This window comes from Euleptes europaea, chromosome 18, assembly GCF_029931775.1.
Source record: "Euleptes europaea isolate rEulEur1 chromosome 18, rEulEur1.hap1, whole genome shotgun sequence".
Classification (NCBI taxonomy): domain Eukaryota; kingdom Metazoa; phylum Chordata; class Lepidosauria; order Squamata; family Sphaerodactylidae; genus Euleptes; species Euleptes europaea.
The window spans coordinates 13947249-13962707 of NC_079329.1; the positions used below are offsets into that span (position 1 = coordinate 13947249).

At 48.8% G+C, this 15459-nt stretch overlaps 1 protein-coding gene across 1 annotated transcript; it reads right to left on the reverse strand.

The window, feature by feature from the left end:
- Positions 1 to 634: 634 nt before the first annotated feature.
- Positions 635 to 13554, reverse strand: CD37 (CD37 molecule). The gene is made up of 8 exons (XM_056863821.1): positions 13473 to 13554; positions 12584 to 12656; positions 11311 to 11435; positions 9662 to 9736; positions 9070 to 9174; positions 8103 to 8306; positions 7113 to 7196; positions 635 to 714 (listed from the first exon to the last, which is right to left on the reverse strand). The coding sequence occupies exons 1-8, from the start codon at positions 13536 to 13538 to the stop codon at positions 637 to 639; spliced, it is 810 nt and encodes a 269-aa protein (XP_056719799.1). The 5' UTR covers positions 13539 to 13554; the 3' UTR covers positions 635 to 636.
- Between the last annotated feature and the right edge of the window lie 1905 nt (positions 13555 to 15459).

The following is a 15459-nucleotide window of genomic DNA, read 5'->3' on the forward strand; positions in this document are numbered from 1 at the left end:
GACTATTTAAAATTTACATTTAAAAAATCAGATTTATCTCAATACCTAAACAAGGAAGGAAAGTTACTAAGGATTGCTGGGTTAAAAGACTGCAAGAGTCAGCAGACGCTACCCTGACTGACCCAAACATTTTAAAATACTTAGGCATTTATACTGCTTTGAGACATTCCGTTCCGCTGCTTCCCACTTTAAATTCGGTGGGGCGTAAGGTGCCTTGCTATAAAACAGACAAGTTTTCTTCACGCTGGATCAGGCTCCATCTCAGGTGAATGTTCAAATGCAAAATAGTATTGACTTTGGAGACTGACCGTACATTTTGGAGAAAAAGGATTTTGCTGGTGAATCAGGTGTCTTCCTATGTTGCTGTATGACCAACTGCAGATCGTGACACGTTCAGTTTCTCGTTGGGGCCTGCGGTTCTTGGCGGTTTAAGTTTCGTTTTCCAAGACAAAGGTTAGAATCAAAGCCGCTTTGTACCGGGATGAAAATAATACTGGGCAGAGAAACCCATTCAAGGTCCCTCGCAGCCCTTCAAAACACTGCTTTAAACCCGTGACGGAATGTGTGAATTGGAAGGAGCGATTTCCGAGGCAGCTCTTAAAAGATGAGGAATCCGGGAAGCGGAGAATGCGTCTCCTAGGAGTAGCGAGCCAGCTTGTCGTAGTTGGGCCCGATGGTCTTACACAGAAACATCGATAGTGTCATTAGGAAGAGCTGTGGGGGGAGAGAGAGAGAATGTTAAGAAGAAGAAGAAGAGTTGGTTTTTATATGCCGACTTTCTCTGCCACTTAAGGGAGAATCAAACACCTTCCCTTCCCCACAACAGACACCTTGTGAGGTAGGTGGGGTTGAGAGAGCTCGAAGAGAGCTGTGACTTGCCCAAGGTCACCCAGCAGGCTTCATGTGGAGGAGCGGGGAAACAAATCCAGTTCACCGGACTAGCCTCCGCCGCTCATGTGGAGGAGTGGGGAATCAAACCCGGTTCTCCAGATCAGAGTCCGCCACTCCAAACCACTACACCACTTTGCTTCTGACCTCCCGATAGCAACGTAATCTGTGTTATCCAAATGGTCAATCTCACTAGTTACATCAGAGACTGATCACAATGGGTAGCCGTGTTAGTCTGTCAATAGCAGTAGAAAAGAGCAATATTACAGTAGCACCTTAAAGACTAAAAAAAGTTCTCGCAGGTTGTGTGCTTTTGTGAGCCACAGCTCCCTTCTTCAGATACATCTAAAATGTGAGTCCATTAAGGATAGATGGAGTCACATTCTAGCTGGATTTGAAGAAGTGAGCTGTGACTCACGAAAGCTTTCACCCTGCCAGAAATTTTGTTAAGTCTTTAAGGTGCTACTGGAATATTGCTCTTAGTTACATCAGGGCAGCTGTCATGTTTTGTGGACAGTTGTGTCTTTTTTTAAGTCGCAGGAGAAGTCCCTCTTCCCACCACCTTCTTTCGCTATTTTTTGTCCGAACAAATGCCGTATAAATCCACGGCCAAATACACAGGGAAACCTTCAACAGCGTCAGGACACATTCCGTGTGGAGGGTGGTCAAATCCTTTCATTTTTCATACAGCAGCCCCAATGAGGTAACCAGACCCTACCCTCACCACACATTTTTCCCAGATGAAGAAACTGAGGCTGGGAGATAAAATGTGTGGCACAATAGGTTTCTACAAGTGTCGTATCCCGAATCCAGGCCTCCTGGATAAAACACTGCCCAGCTGACTGCTCAGTAGCTCAGTTTGGCCCAAGCTTGTCAGGGCTTGAGAGCTAAACAGGGTTGGCCTTGATCAGCACTTGGATGGGAGACCACCAAAGAAGAGCGGGGTAGCTACGCGGAGGCAGGCAGTGCCAAAGTGCCTCAGCTTGTCTCTTGCCTTGCAAAGCCCCGTAGTCATAAGAACAGAAGAAAAGCCCTGCTGGATCAGACCCAGGCCATCAAGTCCAGCAGTCTGTCCACACAATGGCCAACCGGGTGCCTCTAGGAAGCCCCCAAACAAGATGGCTGCTGCAGCAGCAGCATCCTGCCCGTGTTTCACAGTACCTCTGAGGCTAGAGAGAATGGGTACGCATCCTGACTAGTATTCATTTTGACTAGGAGACATGGGTAGCCCTCTCTTCCGTGAACATGCCCACTCCCCTCTTAACGTCCTTCCAAGCTGACAGGCATCACCACATCCTGAGGCAGGGAGTTCCACAGCTGGGGCACCACGAGTCGGTTGCGACTTGGTGGCACACAACTATTATTCCAGTAACTGACAGCATTATGAGTGCCCCCCACCGCACCTAACCAGCTCTTGCTCCATTTCCCCCTTCCATCTTGCGCATGTGTCCAGGGGGTGGTTGGTAGAAGCACCAGATGCCTGCCAGATGCCCAATATTCTTTGCGCAGGCCTGTCTGTGCTCCAACCGCGGAAGCAGCAGGATCTACATGACCCAGGGTTTGCCTGAACTGTATTGTTGCCGCAGTGATTCAGAAGGGTGTGTCAGCACACCTGCGGGGCTGCCTCATGTGTGCCCAGCCCTGGCTGCTGCTTCTCTTTATGTCCCACTCTGGGCACAGTGTCATAAGACGAAGAAGAAGAGTTGGTTTTTATATGCCGACTTTCTCCACCACTTAAGGGAGAATCAAACCAGCTGACAATCACCTTCCTTTCCCCTCCCCACAACAGACACCCTGTGAGGTGGATGGGGCTGAGAGAGCTCTAAGAGAACTGTGACTAGCCCAAGGTCACCCAACTGGCTTCGTGCACAGGAGCGGGGAAACAAATCCAGTTCACCAGATTAGCCTCCGCCGCTCACGTGGAGGAGCTGGGAATCAAACCCGGTTCTCCAGATCTGAGTCCACCGCTCCAAACCACCGCTCTTAACCACTACACACTACAGCAGCCAGGCCAGGGCTGCCAGCAGCCACCATGAGCGGCTAAGAAAGATGCCAGGTCACTGGTGACGGGGAGGGCGACAAGCAGGCATTGAGAGGGCTGGATCGAGAGACTCGGAAGGAACACCATGGCTTGCGAGCCAGGGACAGGGTATCAAAGGAACTTTTCGGCGCTCCATTTTCTCCTGCTCTGGCAGGCAACAGATCATCTTAGAGCTGGAAACAACAGCGGAAGTTAGCTGTATACCCATGGGGAGGGGCTGTGGCGCTCCTGACTGTTCGCTTAAGTCCTTCAGCAGGTAAAGACGGAAAGGGGAAACCGGGAAACCAAAGGGGATGAATAGTGCTGTAGGCATCTCAGGGAAGGTAGTTCTCAATCAAAATTCATGAATTAAGAGCCCTCCCCCTGCTTGAGGAGCCCCATGGCGCAGGGTGGTAAGCTGCAGTACTGCAGTCCAAGCTCTGCTCACGACCTGAGTTCGATCCCAACCGAAGTCGGTTTCAGGTAGCCGGCTCAAGGTCGACTCAGCCTTCCATCCTTCCGAGGTCGGTCAAATGAGGACCCAGCTTACTTGGAGGTCAAGTGTAGACGACTGGGGAAGGCAATGGCAAACCACCCTGTAAACATAGTCTGCCTAGTAAACGTTGGGATGTGACATCACCCCATTACCCCCTGCTTATCCCTCCAATGAAATAACCTTACTATGAACTCCCTGTGCCTTTTGAGACTTTTAAAAATGCCCTTTATTGCTCTCTGCTCTGTCCGTTTTCTCTCTGTCTCTTGCTAGTTCTCCGAGCCGGCTGATCAAATCGCTGCAACACATTGCTGCCCAGTCCAAGGCCAGGTCAGATCCTGAGTCCGGGCTGACTGCACACATCCTTTCCTAGCCCTTGGAGGATGTCAGAGCTCTCTTCACCAAGCACAACAGATGCTAGGTATATGCCATTAATCTGTAGGGAGGAAACAGGGGTAGCGGGGAGGAGGGAGGGTGCAGATTCAGACAGGTTCACAGCAGCTAAATCCCTGCCATCCCCTGGAGAGAAACTCTCGACCCCACCTGCAACTCCCATAACTGCCTGGAATAGTTACCTTGCCAGTACTCCAGGTAGATGTCCCTTTGCCACAGGAAGCAATGGGTTAAAACAGACGGGGAAGGGGGAGCGTTACTATGCAGAGAGGCCAGGGAGGAGCGTGAAACAGACATGCATGTAGGGTTGCCAACCTCCAGGTACTAGCTGGAGATCTCCTGCTATTACAACCGATCTCCAGCCGATAGAGATCAGTTCACCTGGAGCAAATGGCCGCTTTGGAAGGCGGACTCTATGGCATTGAAGGCCCTCCCCTCCCCAAACCCCACCCTCCTCAGGCTCCGCCCCAAAAACTCCCTGCCGGTGGCAAAGAGGGACCTGGCAACCCTACATGCACGCGTGTCCCTTTGCAGAGCCGACACCACCAACCAGCACAAAGACATAACAGCCATGCACACTCGGGGACATGTCTGATAGCATGGGGGGGGGGGGATCCACCCGCCGAGCAAGGCAAACAATACACAAAGTCTGCAAACGCTCAACAGCTGGCTTTGGCCCAGCGAGTCCAGGGAAACTGGACGTCCCTGTGGGACGATTCACGCTAAACCTTTTTTGGGCATGTTCAGCGCACGAGATAAAAGGACTCAAACAGACAAGAGAAGAAGCAGCTGCTGCTGGCAGGAGGGGACGGTGGGGAGAGGAGGAAGGACGGGGGGGAGGAAGTTCTATCTGCCCCCCCATTCAGGCATCACATAGCCTAGAGGCGAAGGAACATGAACCGTGGAGGCAAGAGGCAGGGACTAGGGGCAGAGCGCATGCTGAAAGCCCTGGGTTCGTGGGCTGGCGTCTCCAGTGCGAGGGGAGGCAGGGTTGTGCCTTACAACTGATCTCCAGCCGATAGGGATCAGTTCCCCTGGAGAAAATGGCCCTTTTGGCAATTGGACTCTATGGCGTTGAAGTCCCTCCCCTCACCAAACCCCGCCCTCCTCAGGCTCCGCCCCAAATACCTTCCACCGGTGGCAAAGAAGGACCTGGCTACCCGACTGGGAAGGGAGTTTTGGTGCCACCACCAAGAAGGCCCTTTCTTGAATCGCCACTCATCAAGCCTCAGATGGCAGGGGCGTCAGAAGCAGGGCCCAATTACAAAATCAGCAGGAAGCACAGGCCTTGCTAGTAATCCACCTTGTTAGGGCCTAAACATAAGGACCTATAGATTGTTGTCGGTTTCCTGGCCGCCATGCACCTGACAAAACCAGCGCCTTTCCCACAGATGTATGGTCCACACAGTGGCCATATATGCACCATCCACAGAAAATGTATGGAGGGGGGACCCTCCACATCAGGGCATGCCAGAAAGCAAAACACATCCATGCATATAGAATATAGTCACACGCCCGTGTGCCACCTGCTGGGGAAGTAGAGAATCTCCTGGGAGCCACCACTATGCAAGTCCCTGTGCTCCAGCACACTGATCAGCATCCTGCACCAGAGCTGCAGGAACTGCAAGAAAGGATTAGAACCGGAGGAGAAACACCCTGTGCGCGCGCACACACACACACTAGAGCAAGGGTCCCCAACATGGCCCCCATGGTGCCTACCGTCACCTTTCGTGGTGCTTGTCAAGTGTTCTAGGCTTCTAGGGTTTGCAACCTCCAGGTAGTAGCTGGAGATCTCCCGCTATTACAGCTGATCTCCAGCTTACAGAGATCAGTTCCCCTGGAGAAAATGGCCGCTTTGGCCATTGGACTCTATGGCATTGAAGTCCCGCCCCTCCCAAACCCCGCCCTCCTCAGGCTCCGCCCCAAAAAAATCTCCCGCTAGTGGCAAAGAGGGGCCTGGCAACCCTTAAGGCTTCTGATTGGCTGTGCAGATTAAAAAGCATGCTTCAGCGGCAGTGACCCCCCACAGCACAAGGATCTTGAGCTGCGTGACTGTCCGTAAACTGTGTGAACGCATGAAAATATTTGTAGGAGATAAAAACTGAGTAATAAAATATATTTTTACTTTATTTTGCACCTTCAGCCTTGGCCTTATTATTTTTTATCTCCTAGTGACCAGTGCAGCCCTTCTATTTCTCCTCCTGTGTTTATTTAGAAGCTAGCACCCCCTACTGGAGGTGGGGTGGCCAGCCTCCAGGTGGTGGCTGGAGATCTCCCGCTATTACAACCGATCTCCAGGTGACGGAGATCAGTTCGCCTGGAGAAAATGGCCGCTACGGAAGGAGGGCTCCATGGCATTATACTGCAAGGAGGTCCCTCCCATCCCTAAACCCCACCCTCTTCAGGCTCCACCCCCCAAAAATCTCCAGGTATTTCCCCACCCAGAGCTGGCAACCCTCACTGGAGGAGAGGAGAACTGCTGGGTGAAAGGTTCGAATGTATTCATAGACAAAGCGACAAGATTGCCTCCTCTTCTTATGCACCTGCAGTATTGCGGGAGGACCTGCAACCATGCCAGGTTTCCAGAGCGAAACCACGTCTTACCTCTCTGGTGTTAAGACGCCAGTTTATGCCGGCTCGCTTAAATCTACTTCCAACAGCAATGACTAGAGGCAGATACATCAAAATCCCTTACGAAGAAAGACTCTGTGTTTGCACAAAGAGGCAACCCGAATCGGTAGCCCACATCTTACTACACTGCGATCTTTATGCACTCCCGTGGGAAAAATTCCTGCTACCATTACTTAAGGACGGTTCAGCCCAAACAGATGTGGGCCTAGTACGCTACCTATTAAGAGACAGTAATGCGCATATAACATTGACGGTAGCAAGGTTCTTGGAAATTTCTCTAGGAGCGCTGCGCCAAGCCCCTCCATAGAGTTAAACTCTGGGGGTTACCCCATTATGTATTCCCAGCGATGTATTAAGAGTTTGAAACTGTTATAAAAAATACTGTTCGCACTTTGTTTGGCCCCTTTAGCTGTGATGACGTCTTCCAACCATTTTTTAGTCGTAGCATCCAAAAACCCTTTTAAAGTGATGTTTTTTATAACATTTTCAAACTTTTAATACATCGCTGGGAATACCTAATGCGGTAACCCCCTCTATCAAATTGATTACACAGCACTTTGACCTATAGGTTTTAACTAGTTTGTTGATATTTTACCTTTTCAAATATTGTATTTTAATAACTGATTACAGTATTTAAAAGATTTATGCCAATAAAGGTTTGAATTGAATTTAATCCACGTCTCTTACCTCCATGAGAGCAATCCCAAGACAGAGTCCCACAATGGTGATGATGTTATTGGCCAGCCATTCCTGGACATTGGCCATGCAACCCTGTGACATAGACAAGAATATATTCATGATATCAACAAGAGTGTGTTAAAAAAAAAAGGGACTGGGGATTTAAAAAGGGACTGGTGAACCAGCAATCAACTGAAGAATTTGAGTTGAAATGAATTGTGGAGAAGAATTTCTAATAGAAATAGGGGATAAGTAAAAGTAGAAGCATAAGATATTGTTTGTAATGTCAGAATTCATAGCTTTGTTTAATTAGAAGATTGATGGAGTGAAAGACGAAAAGGTCTATATGAGGTATGTGCAATTAAGAATAGCTGCTTACTAAGTAGAATTGATAGTAAAAATCAGTATGTGTGATCATTTATTTACTTTTTTTACAAGTGTTCACCGATTTCCTTGGAAGATGTTTTAATCTGTATGTATGTATGTTATGGTTAAGTATTTGTAATGTGTGTAAGTTGTTGTTTTTTAAAAGAATTTGAGTTGAAATGGCAACCTTTTCATGACTATTACACAAACCACAAGCAAAAATTTCCCAGAACAGCAGATGATATTAGTATTGAGACTATCCAACAATATATAATGACATATTCAGTGTAAAGTATGTTTAGCTTATTTGAAAGAGTATTAAGATGTGCTGTCGACTATTTTTTTGAATGAATATTGAATGACTTCCAAAAGTATGACATGACTAAGCTATATGAAAGAGTTTTAAGACAATCTAGGTTACAGAGTAAGAACTGATAAATTTGGAATTATCTTTGTTAATATTAATTTTGTTAAGGCTCGGAAGATACAATTTGTGTCAAATGATTTTTTCCCCTACCTTTCTTTTCTGTATCCTTATACTTTATAATAATATTTTTTTTAAAAAGGGACTGGGGGAAGGTGAAAGAGACAATTACCAGTTTCCCCTTGAAGAGCCACGCTTACGGCACTTACCTCCTGGTAGACAGGCCATTCTCCCCGGGCAACACAGAATCCCTCAGAGCGTTCTGGAGGCTTGGGGGTCTCCGTGTGGTTGGTTAGTGGCTGTCCAGCCTGAGAACGGTCTCGGCAGGAGCAAGGATAGATGGATGAGCCGTTGGTGGCCACCGCCTGGTTCCGTTGCCAGTCTGCATAGGAACTCCATCCACAGCAGTGGAACTGAAAACAAGAAGTTGGGGAGCAGGGATCGTGAGAAGCCAAAGTGGGGGGAGGTCTAAAATGCGTGCCATGAACAAGGTTGAGGCTAGTAGGACATGCCAGAGGGCAAACATAAATGAGGACACACAGAGCTGCCGGCGTGGTGTAGTGGTTAGGAGCGGTGATCTGGAGAGCCGGGTTTGATTCCCCATTTCTCCACGTGAGCGGCAGACTCTAATTTGGTGAACAGGGTTGGTTTCCCCACTCCTACACATAAAGCCAGCTGGGTGACCTTGGGCTAGTCACAGTTCTCTCCGAACTCTCTTAGCCCCACCTACATCACAAGGTGCCTGTTGTGGGGAGGGGAAGGGAAGGCACTTGTAAGCCGGTCTCCTTAAAAGCCAGAGAAAATCGGCATATCAAAACCAATTCTTCTTTTTCTTCCTTCTGCTGAATCTGACCGTCTGTCCCTCTAGCTCAGGGGTCCCCAAGGTGGTGCCTGCAACACCTTTCCTGGCGCCTGCCAAGTGTTTTTAGAAAGTGGGTGGGACTAGGCGAGGCTTGTACCCAGCAAGGCTTTTGATTGGCCATTGGAGATTTGTGCAGATTTTTAAAAATATTCCTTTGGCGGCAGCTGCCACCGCAGCACAAAGCGCTCTCTGCTCTTTCCCATCTCCTGCTCCCAGGCCATGCTGTTCATGGAGATGTTAGAGATTAAACTAAGGGGCTCCTCCTCCAAGGGGGGGAGAAACCCGAGGTGTGTGCTGGTCCTTGAGTATCTTACCTGCTCCTGCACAACATCCCAGCTCTCCTCCTTATCGGTGAGGGACCCGTTCAATTTGTAATTTTGAATTATGTTGCCAACATAGTCTCTGACAGTCACTTGGATCTGCATGGTTGAACAAGAAAAAGAGAACCTGTGCTGAAAACCATTTGAGTGCTAATGAAAGAAACAGCACGATGGCTTAATATAAATGTAGTAATTTACAATGAACAAAGATAAACAAGAACACACAAATAAATACCATACAAATAAACACCATCCATCACATATCATCAAGTGCAATAACCGACAGTCTGCAAAAGTCCAAATTTGCCATGGAGCCACGGCCCCTCCCCAGATCCTTACGTAAGTTCAAATCCCTACGCTGCCATGAAGCTTACTGGGCGATCTGGCCCAGTCATTCTCAGCCAAACCCAGCCTCACAGAATTGTTGTGAAGATTAAATGGCGGAGGGGAAAACAATGTATACTACTGCCCTGAGCTCCTCATGGGGAAGAGCGGGCTAAAAAATGTACTAAATAAATAAATACGAGAGTCTTTCCTATGGGACAGAAGCGTGCATGTTGGCAAGTCCCCTCATGGTATGACTCACCGTGTCGCGCTGTGTATATACCACAATTCCGATGGCGATTTGAGCAACAAAGAGGAGCAGCAGGAAGGCAAAGTACTGTTGACAGAGAAAGGCAGGTCAGTGAACCTCAGACACTTTTGTGACGGAAGAGGGGACGAGCCCGTTTTCTTTTTCTTTTCACTATCGCCTTTCCAAAAAAAGGGGTCACTTTACAAAGCTAAAAGTAATAATTGAAGATGTTGCGGCGTACCTTTCAAAATATATGCATTCAACGGAAATCGCTACAACAAAACCCAAAATGTGCCGATCTACACAAGGAAATGAACCATGGGGAGAATTCCTGAGGCTGCACAAATGTAGAAAAGGGGTAGCTTGCCAATTCTCCCAGCTCAGAAAACTCTGGGAAAGAGTTCCAATACTTGATATACTAGTTTTCTACATGCAGGGATTATTCCCCTCACCAGGACAGCATTAACATATGCAGCCTCTCACATTCGGGCTGAAAGGACGCGGCGCCTAGGAACTCTGTGTCATATGATTTTCTGCTCATTTGGACTGGCTTCATAAACATTTTCAGTACAGGAGGGCAAATATGAGGCATTTCCCTATCCCCACCAGTATGGTGTAGTGGCTACAAGGTTACAAGGAGCTGGGAGACCTGGGTTCGAATCCCTACTCTGCCATGGAAGTTTGTTGGCTGACTTTGAGCCAATCACACCCTCTCGGCCTCACATAATTCACAGGGGGTTGTGAGGCTAAAAGAGAACACTGTAAGCTGATCTGGGTTCCCATCGGGGAGAAAGGTGGGGTATAAGTTAAGTAAATAAAGAAATACATAAAAGGGGTTTTCCTCTTGCAATTGTTAGGCCATGCATTTCTGATTTCCAAGCTACATTGCCTGGAGTCCCCAATGATTAAGGAGCCAATGTGTAAGCCATTCATTTTCCCCCACCTACAGCAGAATTACCCTGTAAAAAAAAAAAAGTAAACTCGGCTCTGCACTCATCCATGCCGCAACGTTATCAATAAGCCCAGAGGAAAAATAAAAATAGTCCTGTGAGTAGGAAAGCCAACATCTTGAGAAGGAAGCGCTGGAGCATAGCCATGAAGTCTACCCCACTCAATTCCTTGAAGGCTTAATGGACCTTCTGTGTTCAAAGACAGTGTACCTTTAGAATCATAGAATCATAGAACTGGAAGGGACCAACAGGGTCATCTAGTCCGACCCCTTGCACAATGCAGGAAATTCACAACTACCTCCCCCCTCACACCCCCAGTGACCCATACTCCATGCCCAGAAGATGGCCAAGATGCCCTCCCTCTCATGATCTGCCTAAGGTCATAGAATCAGCATTGCTGACCGACGGCCATCCAACCTCTTCTTAAAAACCTCTGGGGAAGGAATACCTTTGAATATCAGTTGCTAGGGAGGGAAACAGCACACCCCATTTGTGGGCTCGATGCCCCATTTGTGGGCTTCATGGGGGCGTGTGGTAGCTGTTGCAAGAAACAGAACGTTGGACTAGCTGGATCTCTAGTCCCATCAAGCAGGGCTCCTCTTCCCTGCTTCTAGGAAAAGCCTTGACTTCCAGAATGCTCCTTCTCTGAGCCACTAGACCTCATTGGCTCTTCCCAGAGCACCTCACAGTCCCGACTCCCTACATACTTACAAATCCCAGCATACACTTGACTTCTTTGAGGGAGCCCAGGCACCCAAGGAATCCCATGAGCATCGTGAGGATGCCAACCCCAGAGAAAATATAGGACCAGATCTTCAAGGCAAAAATTGACGACCCTGGGGAAAGGAGGAACAGATGAATCAATCCAAACGGGCTTCATAGGGGACTCAAGAAGAAGAGTTGGTTTTCATATGCTGACTTTCTCTACCATTTAAGGGAGACTCAAACCAGCTTACAATCACCTTCCCTTCCCCTCCTCACAACAGACACCCTGTGAGGTAGGTGGGGCTGAGAGAGTTCTAACAGAGCTGTAACTTGCCCAAGGTCACACAGCTGGCTTCGTGTGCAGGAGTGTGGAAACAAATCCAGTTCACCAGATTAGCGTCCGCCGCTCATGTGGAGGAGACGGGAATCAAACCCGGTTCTCCAGATTAGAGTCCACCGCTCCAAACCACTGCACTTAACCACTACACCATGCTGGCCGAGAAGATTTCAGAAAGTTCACTTGTAGGAACGCTTCCCCGTCCTTCCCCCCAGGAGAGGGATTCTGGGAATAATTCTGGATAATTTTTTCTTTCACACTTGGTGATGTATACACATCCTGAGAAGGTTGACATCATATACAAGGTGTGAGCTGCGGGCCATGTTTTAATACACATGGAATAAACATTCCTACACAAAGCCACCCATAATAAAAGGCTTTTACATATATATTTTTACCTTGTATTATGTTAACAGAGATGTCAGGATGTATATTATATAATGATTTTATGTATGACCACTGAAGGCATAGATAAGGCTGAAATGCCGATAAGGTCTTAGTTTGGTCACTGTATAGATATACATCAACTGAATGTGTTGTATGTAAATGTTGATTGTTTTTAGTTCGCGTACATTGTAGGCCCTTTGTTTTTAACATAAATGTGCACCATATTAATAAAACAGATATATTTGTTGACATTTTAATAGGTCTAGCTCAGACCCTTTGGTTTCATTCTACTTTCAGGTTGAGTTTCTTTTCTCGCACCCCGCCCCCCATTTTCAGTTAATTCTGGATTATCACATCATTTCCAATGGAATCCACTGTAGGAAGCCTAACAAGCTTCCCCTCTCCCTCCCCCATGCAGAGCCCAAAAGGAAAAGAAGGAGGAGGTGGCAGTAGATGGGTGGGAGCCAGAGATGGTAGTGAGAGCGGAGACCCCTGGGTTGGTTCCCACTGGTCCTGGAAAGAGGCAGGTAAGATTCACAGTCCCTGGAAACTCACCTAGGCTGGATGCAAAACTGTTCTGGTCAAAAAGTATCCATAAACCAAAGCTGAAGAGGAGGCTTCCAAGAATCTGTAGTTGGGGGAGAGAACAGAAAAAAGGGTGATAACTCTAGACTGTTGCCGGCTGAAGATCTACCAGTCCTAGGGTTACCAGGTCCTCACCAGCAAGAGGTTTTTGGGGCAGAGAAGGGTGGAGTTTGGGGAGGGGAGGGACTTCAATGCCATAGAGTCCAATTGCCAAAGCGGCCATTTTCTCCAGGGGAACTGATCTCTATCGGCTAGAGATCAGTTGTAATGGCAGGAGATCTCCAGCTAGTACCCGGAGGTTGGCAACCCTATAACTCTAGACTGTTGTCAGCTAAAGATCTACCTCAGTCCTAGGGTTGTCCGGTCCCTCTTCATCACCAGCGAGAGGTTTTTGGGGCAGAGCTTGAGGAGGGTCGAGTTTGGGGAGGGACTTCAATGCCATAGAGTCCAATTGCCAAGGCGGCCATTTTCTCCAGGGGAACTGATCTGTCACCTGGAGATCAGTTGTAATAGCAGAAAATCTCCAGCCCCCACCTAAGAGATCTCCAGCTAGTACCTGGAGGTTGGCAACCCAGCTCAGTCCTCCTCCCTGACCCATCAAAGGGAGGCTGGGTATTAGGCTGCCAACTCCCACTTGGGAAATACCTGGAGATTTTGGGGGTGGATCCAGGGGAGGGCGGGGTTGGAGAGGGGCGGGACCACAGTAAGGTAAAATGCCATAGAGTCCACCCTCCAAAGCAGCCATTTTCCCCAGGGGATCTGATCCTGTTCACCGGGAGATCTCCAGGTATCACCTGGACGCTGGCAACCCTGCTGGGAATGGAACGCCGAGGCCTGCCCTCCCTAACCAATTACTCACAAAAAATAAGAGGTTGAAGATGAAGAGGAAGTACTTAGTGACGCTCAGGCATCCTTTGCGGGTCATGGTGCCTTCCTGTGGGGAGGGGCAGGAAAAAAGAAGCGTCAAAGAGTGAAAGACACACATACAAAGTAGAAGTGCCGTCTGTTTTAGGTGGGGCCCGTTCCCCTCCCCAGCCGCCACATTCCTCAGCCGTGCAAGCTATCACCACCCCATCCTGCAAAGAAAGTCTTTTTTCCAAAAGCCTTCCAGGTAGATGGGGCCAAAGCCTTTGAGGTCTCCCAGAAACCTGGTGGTTGAGGTCACAGAAGTGGCCAGAGGGGTTGCTGGGGAAACACAGGCTCTCAACTGGGGTGGGTGGGGGTGCCAGCCCCATTCAAGGCCCTGAAGGTTGGGAGGCGGAGGAGAAGCCCGCCAAGGGCTCTGATCCAGGAGTTTTAGCATCTGCTGGAGACCGACGACTGCTTCCAGCTGATAGCACGCTTCCACCCAGTCTTCCAGCCTCATCACGTCCCCCACCCGGCCCAGCGGGGCTGCCAAATTTTCAACCGGCCCAGCCTGCTCCCGGGCCTCCACCAACACCTTGAAACACAGACGGTATCGTACGATTGTTTGCATTCTCCCCAAAGCGTCGTGGGCTGACTCCTGCGCGTTCAAGTGGCTCTTAAAAGCTCCCCGCCAAACAGGGCAGGCCTGTTATTTTTCCTGGCCAGCTGGCAAATCTATTCGACCACAGACCTCCCATCCAACACACAGCATTTCCATTTGTCTCGAAGTGTGGACTCCGGAGTAGGCTTTTTGACTCTGAGCCCCCAAGCTCAAATGCCAAGGCCCGGGGACTCCACACCTCAAAGAAACAACGTGCAATATGACGACTTAATGCTACATCATCTTGCCTTGAGCCTCTGTGAGAAAGGCAGATGATAAAAAAACAAGCAAAATAGGAGGAGAGACGGGTACCAAATTGGGAGGGGCCGTGGCTCATTGGTAGAGCATCTGCTCGGCATGCAGAAGGTCCCAGGTCCAATCCCTAGCATCTCCAGTTAAAGGGACTAGGCAGGTAGGTGATGTGAAAGACCCCTGCCTGAGACCCTGGAGAGCCAGTGCCGGTCTGAGTAGACAATACTGACTTTGATGGACCCAAGGCTCTGATTCAGTATAAGGCAGCTTCATGTGTTCATGAGGTGTATATAAAGCTAGCAGTCAAGGAGCTTGAGATGGAACAGCAGCCTTCTAGGGCACACAACTGCACCTAATTTCCAAATTAAGACATTCAGGGGCTAAAAACAAGACTCTCGTAAGATGTAGAAGCCCCCTACATCTTAATCTCACACGTTGACAGTTGGCAAAGAATATGCACTCTGCCCATGCCCAGGGGCCGTTTCCCCATATTTCACAAGCTCTAGGCAAAAAGTTGTTTCAGGACTGAACTCGGCTAGCAAAGCCGCTGATGTCAACAGGCAACAGATGCAAAAGGAAGTGGTGGGTTTCGAAGCTAGCACGCATCGCAAATTCTCAGAAAAAGATCAGCGCACTTCCTGGGGTCCCTGCGAGGATGATTCAGCTTGGATTTCACAAATGACAGGCCTGCCTTCAGCAAGAGACCTATAGACCATATCCTCCAGCACTACACTACAGGGCCTCCATTTCTAAAGCACATTGCTTGTACAATTGGGTGTTTATTTTCTATTGCGAGTAAACTTCCCTATAAAGCAGCACATACTCTGTCTTCTGCGTAACTTGTTAAAGCGCCAGACTAGAAGCTGGGAGGCCCAGGTTCGAATCCCCCCTCGGCCATGGAAACTTGCTAGGAGACGCCGGGCCAGTCACACCTTCTCAGACTCATCTACCTCACAGGGTTGTCGCAAGAATAAAATGCACAAAGCACTCTGCCTAGCAGAGTTCTTTGATGTACATCTAAGCACGCTCTGTCCAGTGTAAAATTCGGCCAGATCCACATTTGTACACATGCCTCTTTCGTGCCTCC

What these genes read in the sequence shown, in the direction of transcription:
- CD37 (XM_056863821.1), bottom strand. Translation starts at nt 13,538, where the DNA reads ATGACCCGCAAAGGATGCCTGAGCGTCACTAAGTACTTCCTCTTCATC. An exon ending in GGGATGTTGTGCAGGAGCAG is followed by an intron (nt 8,307 to 9,069) that starts GTAAGATACTCA and finishes TCTTGTTTTCAG; the next exon opens with TTCCACTGCTGTGGATGGAG. An exon ending in TTGGGATTGCTCTCATGGAG is followed by an intron (nt 715 to 7,112) that starts GTAAGAGACGTG and finishes CTCCCCCCACAG; the next exon opens with CTCTTCCTAATGACACTATC.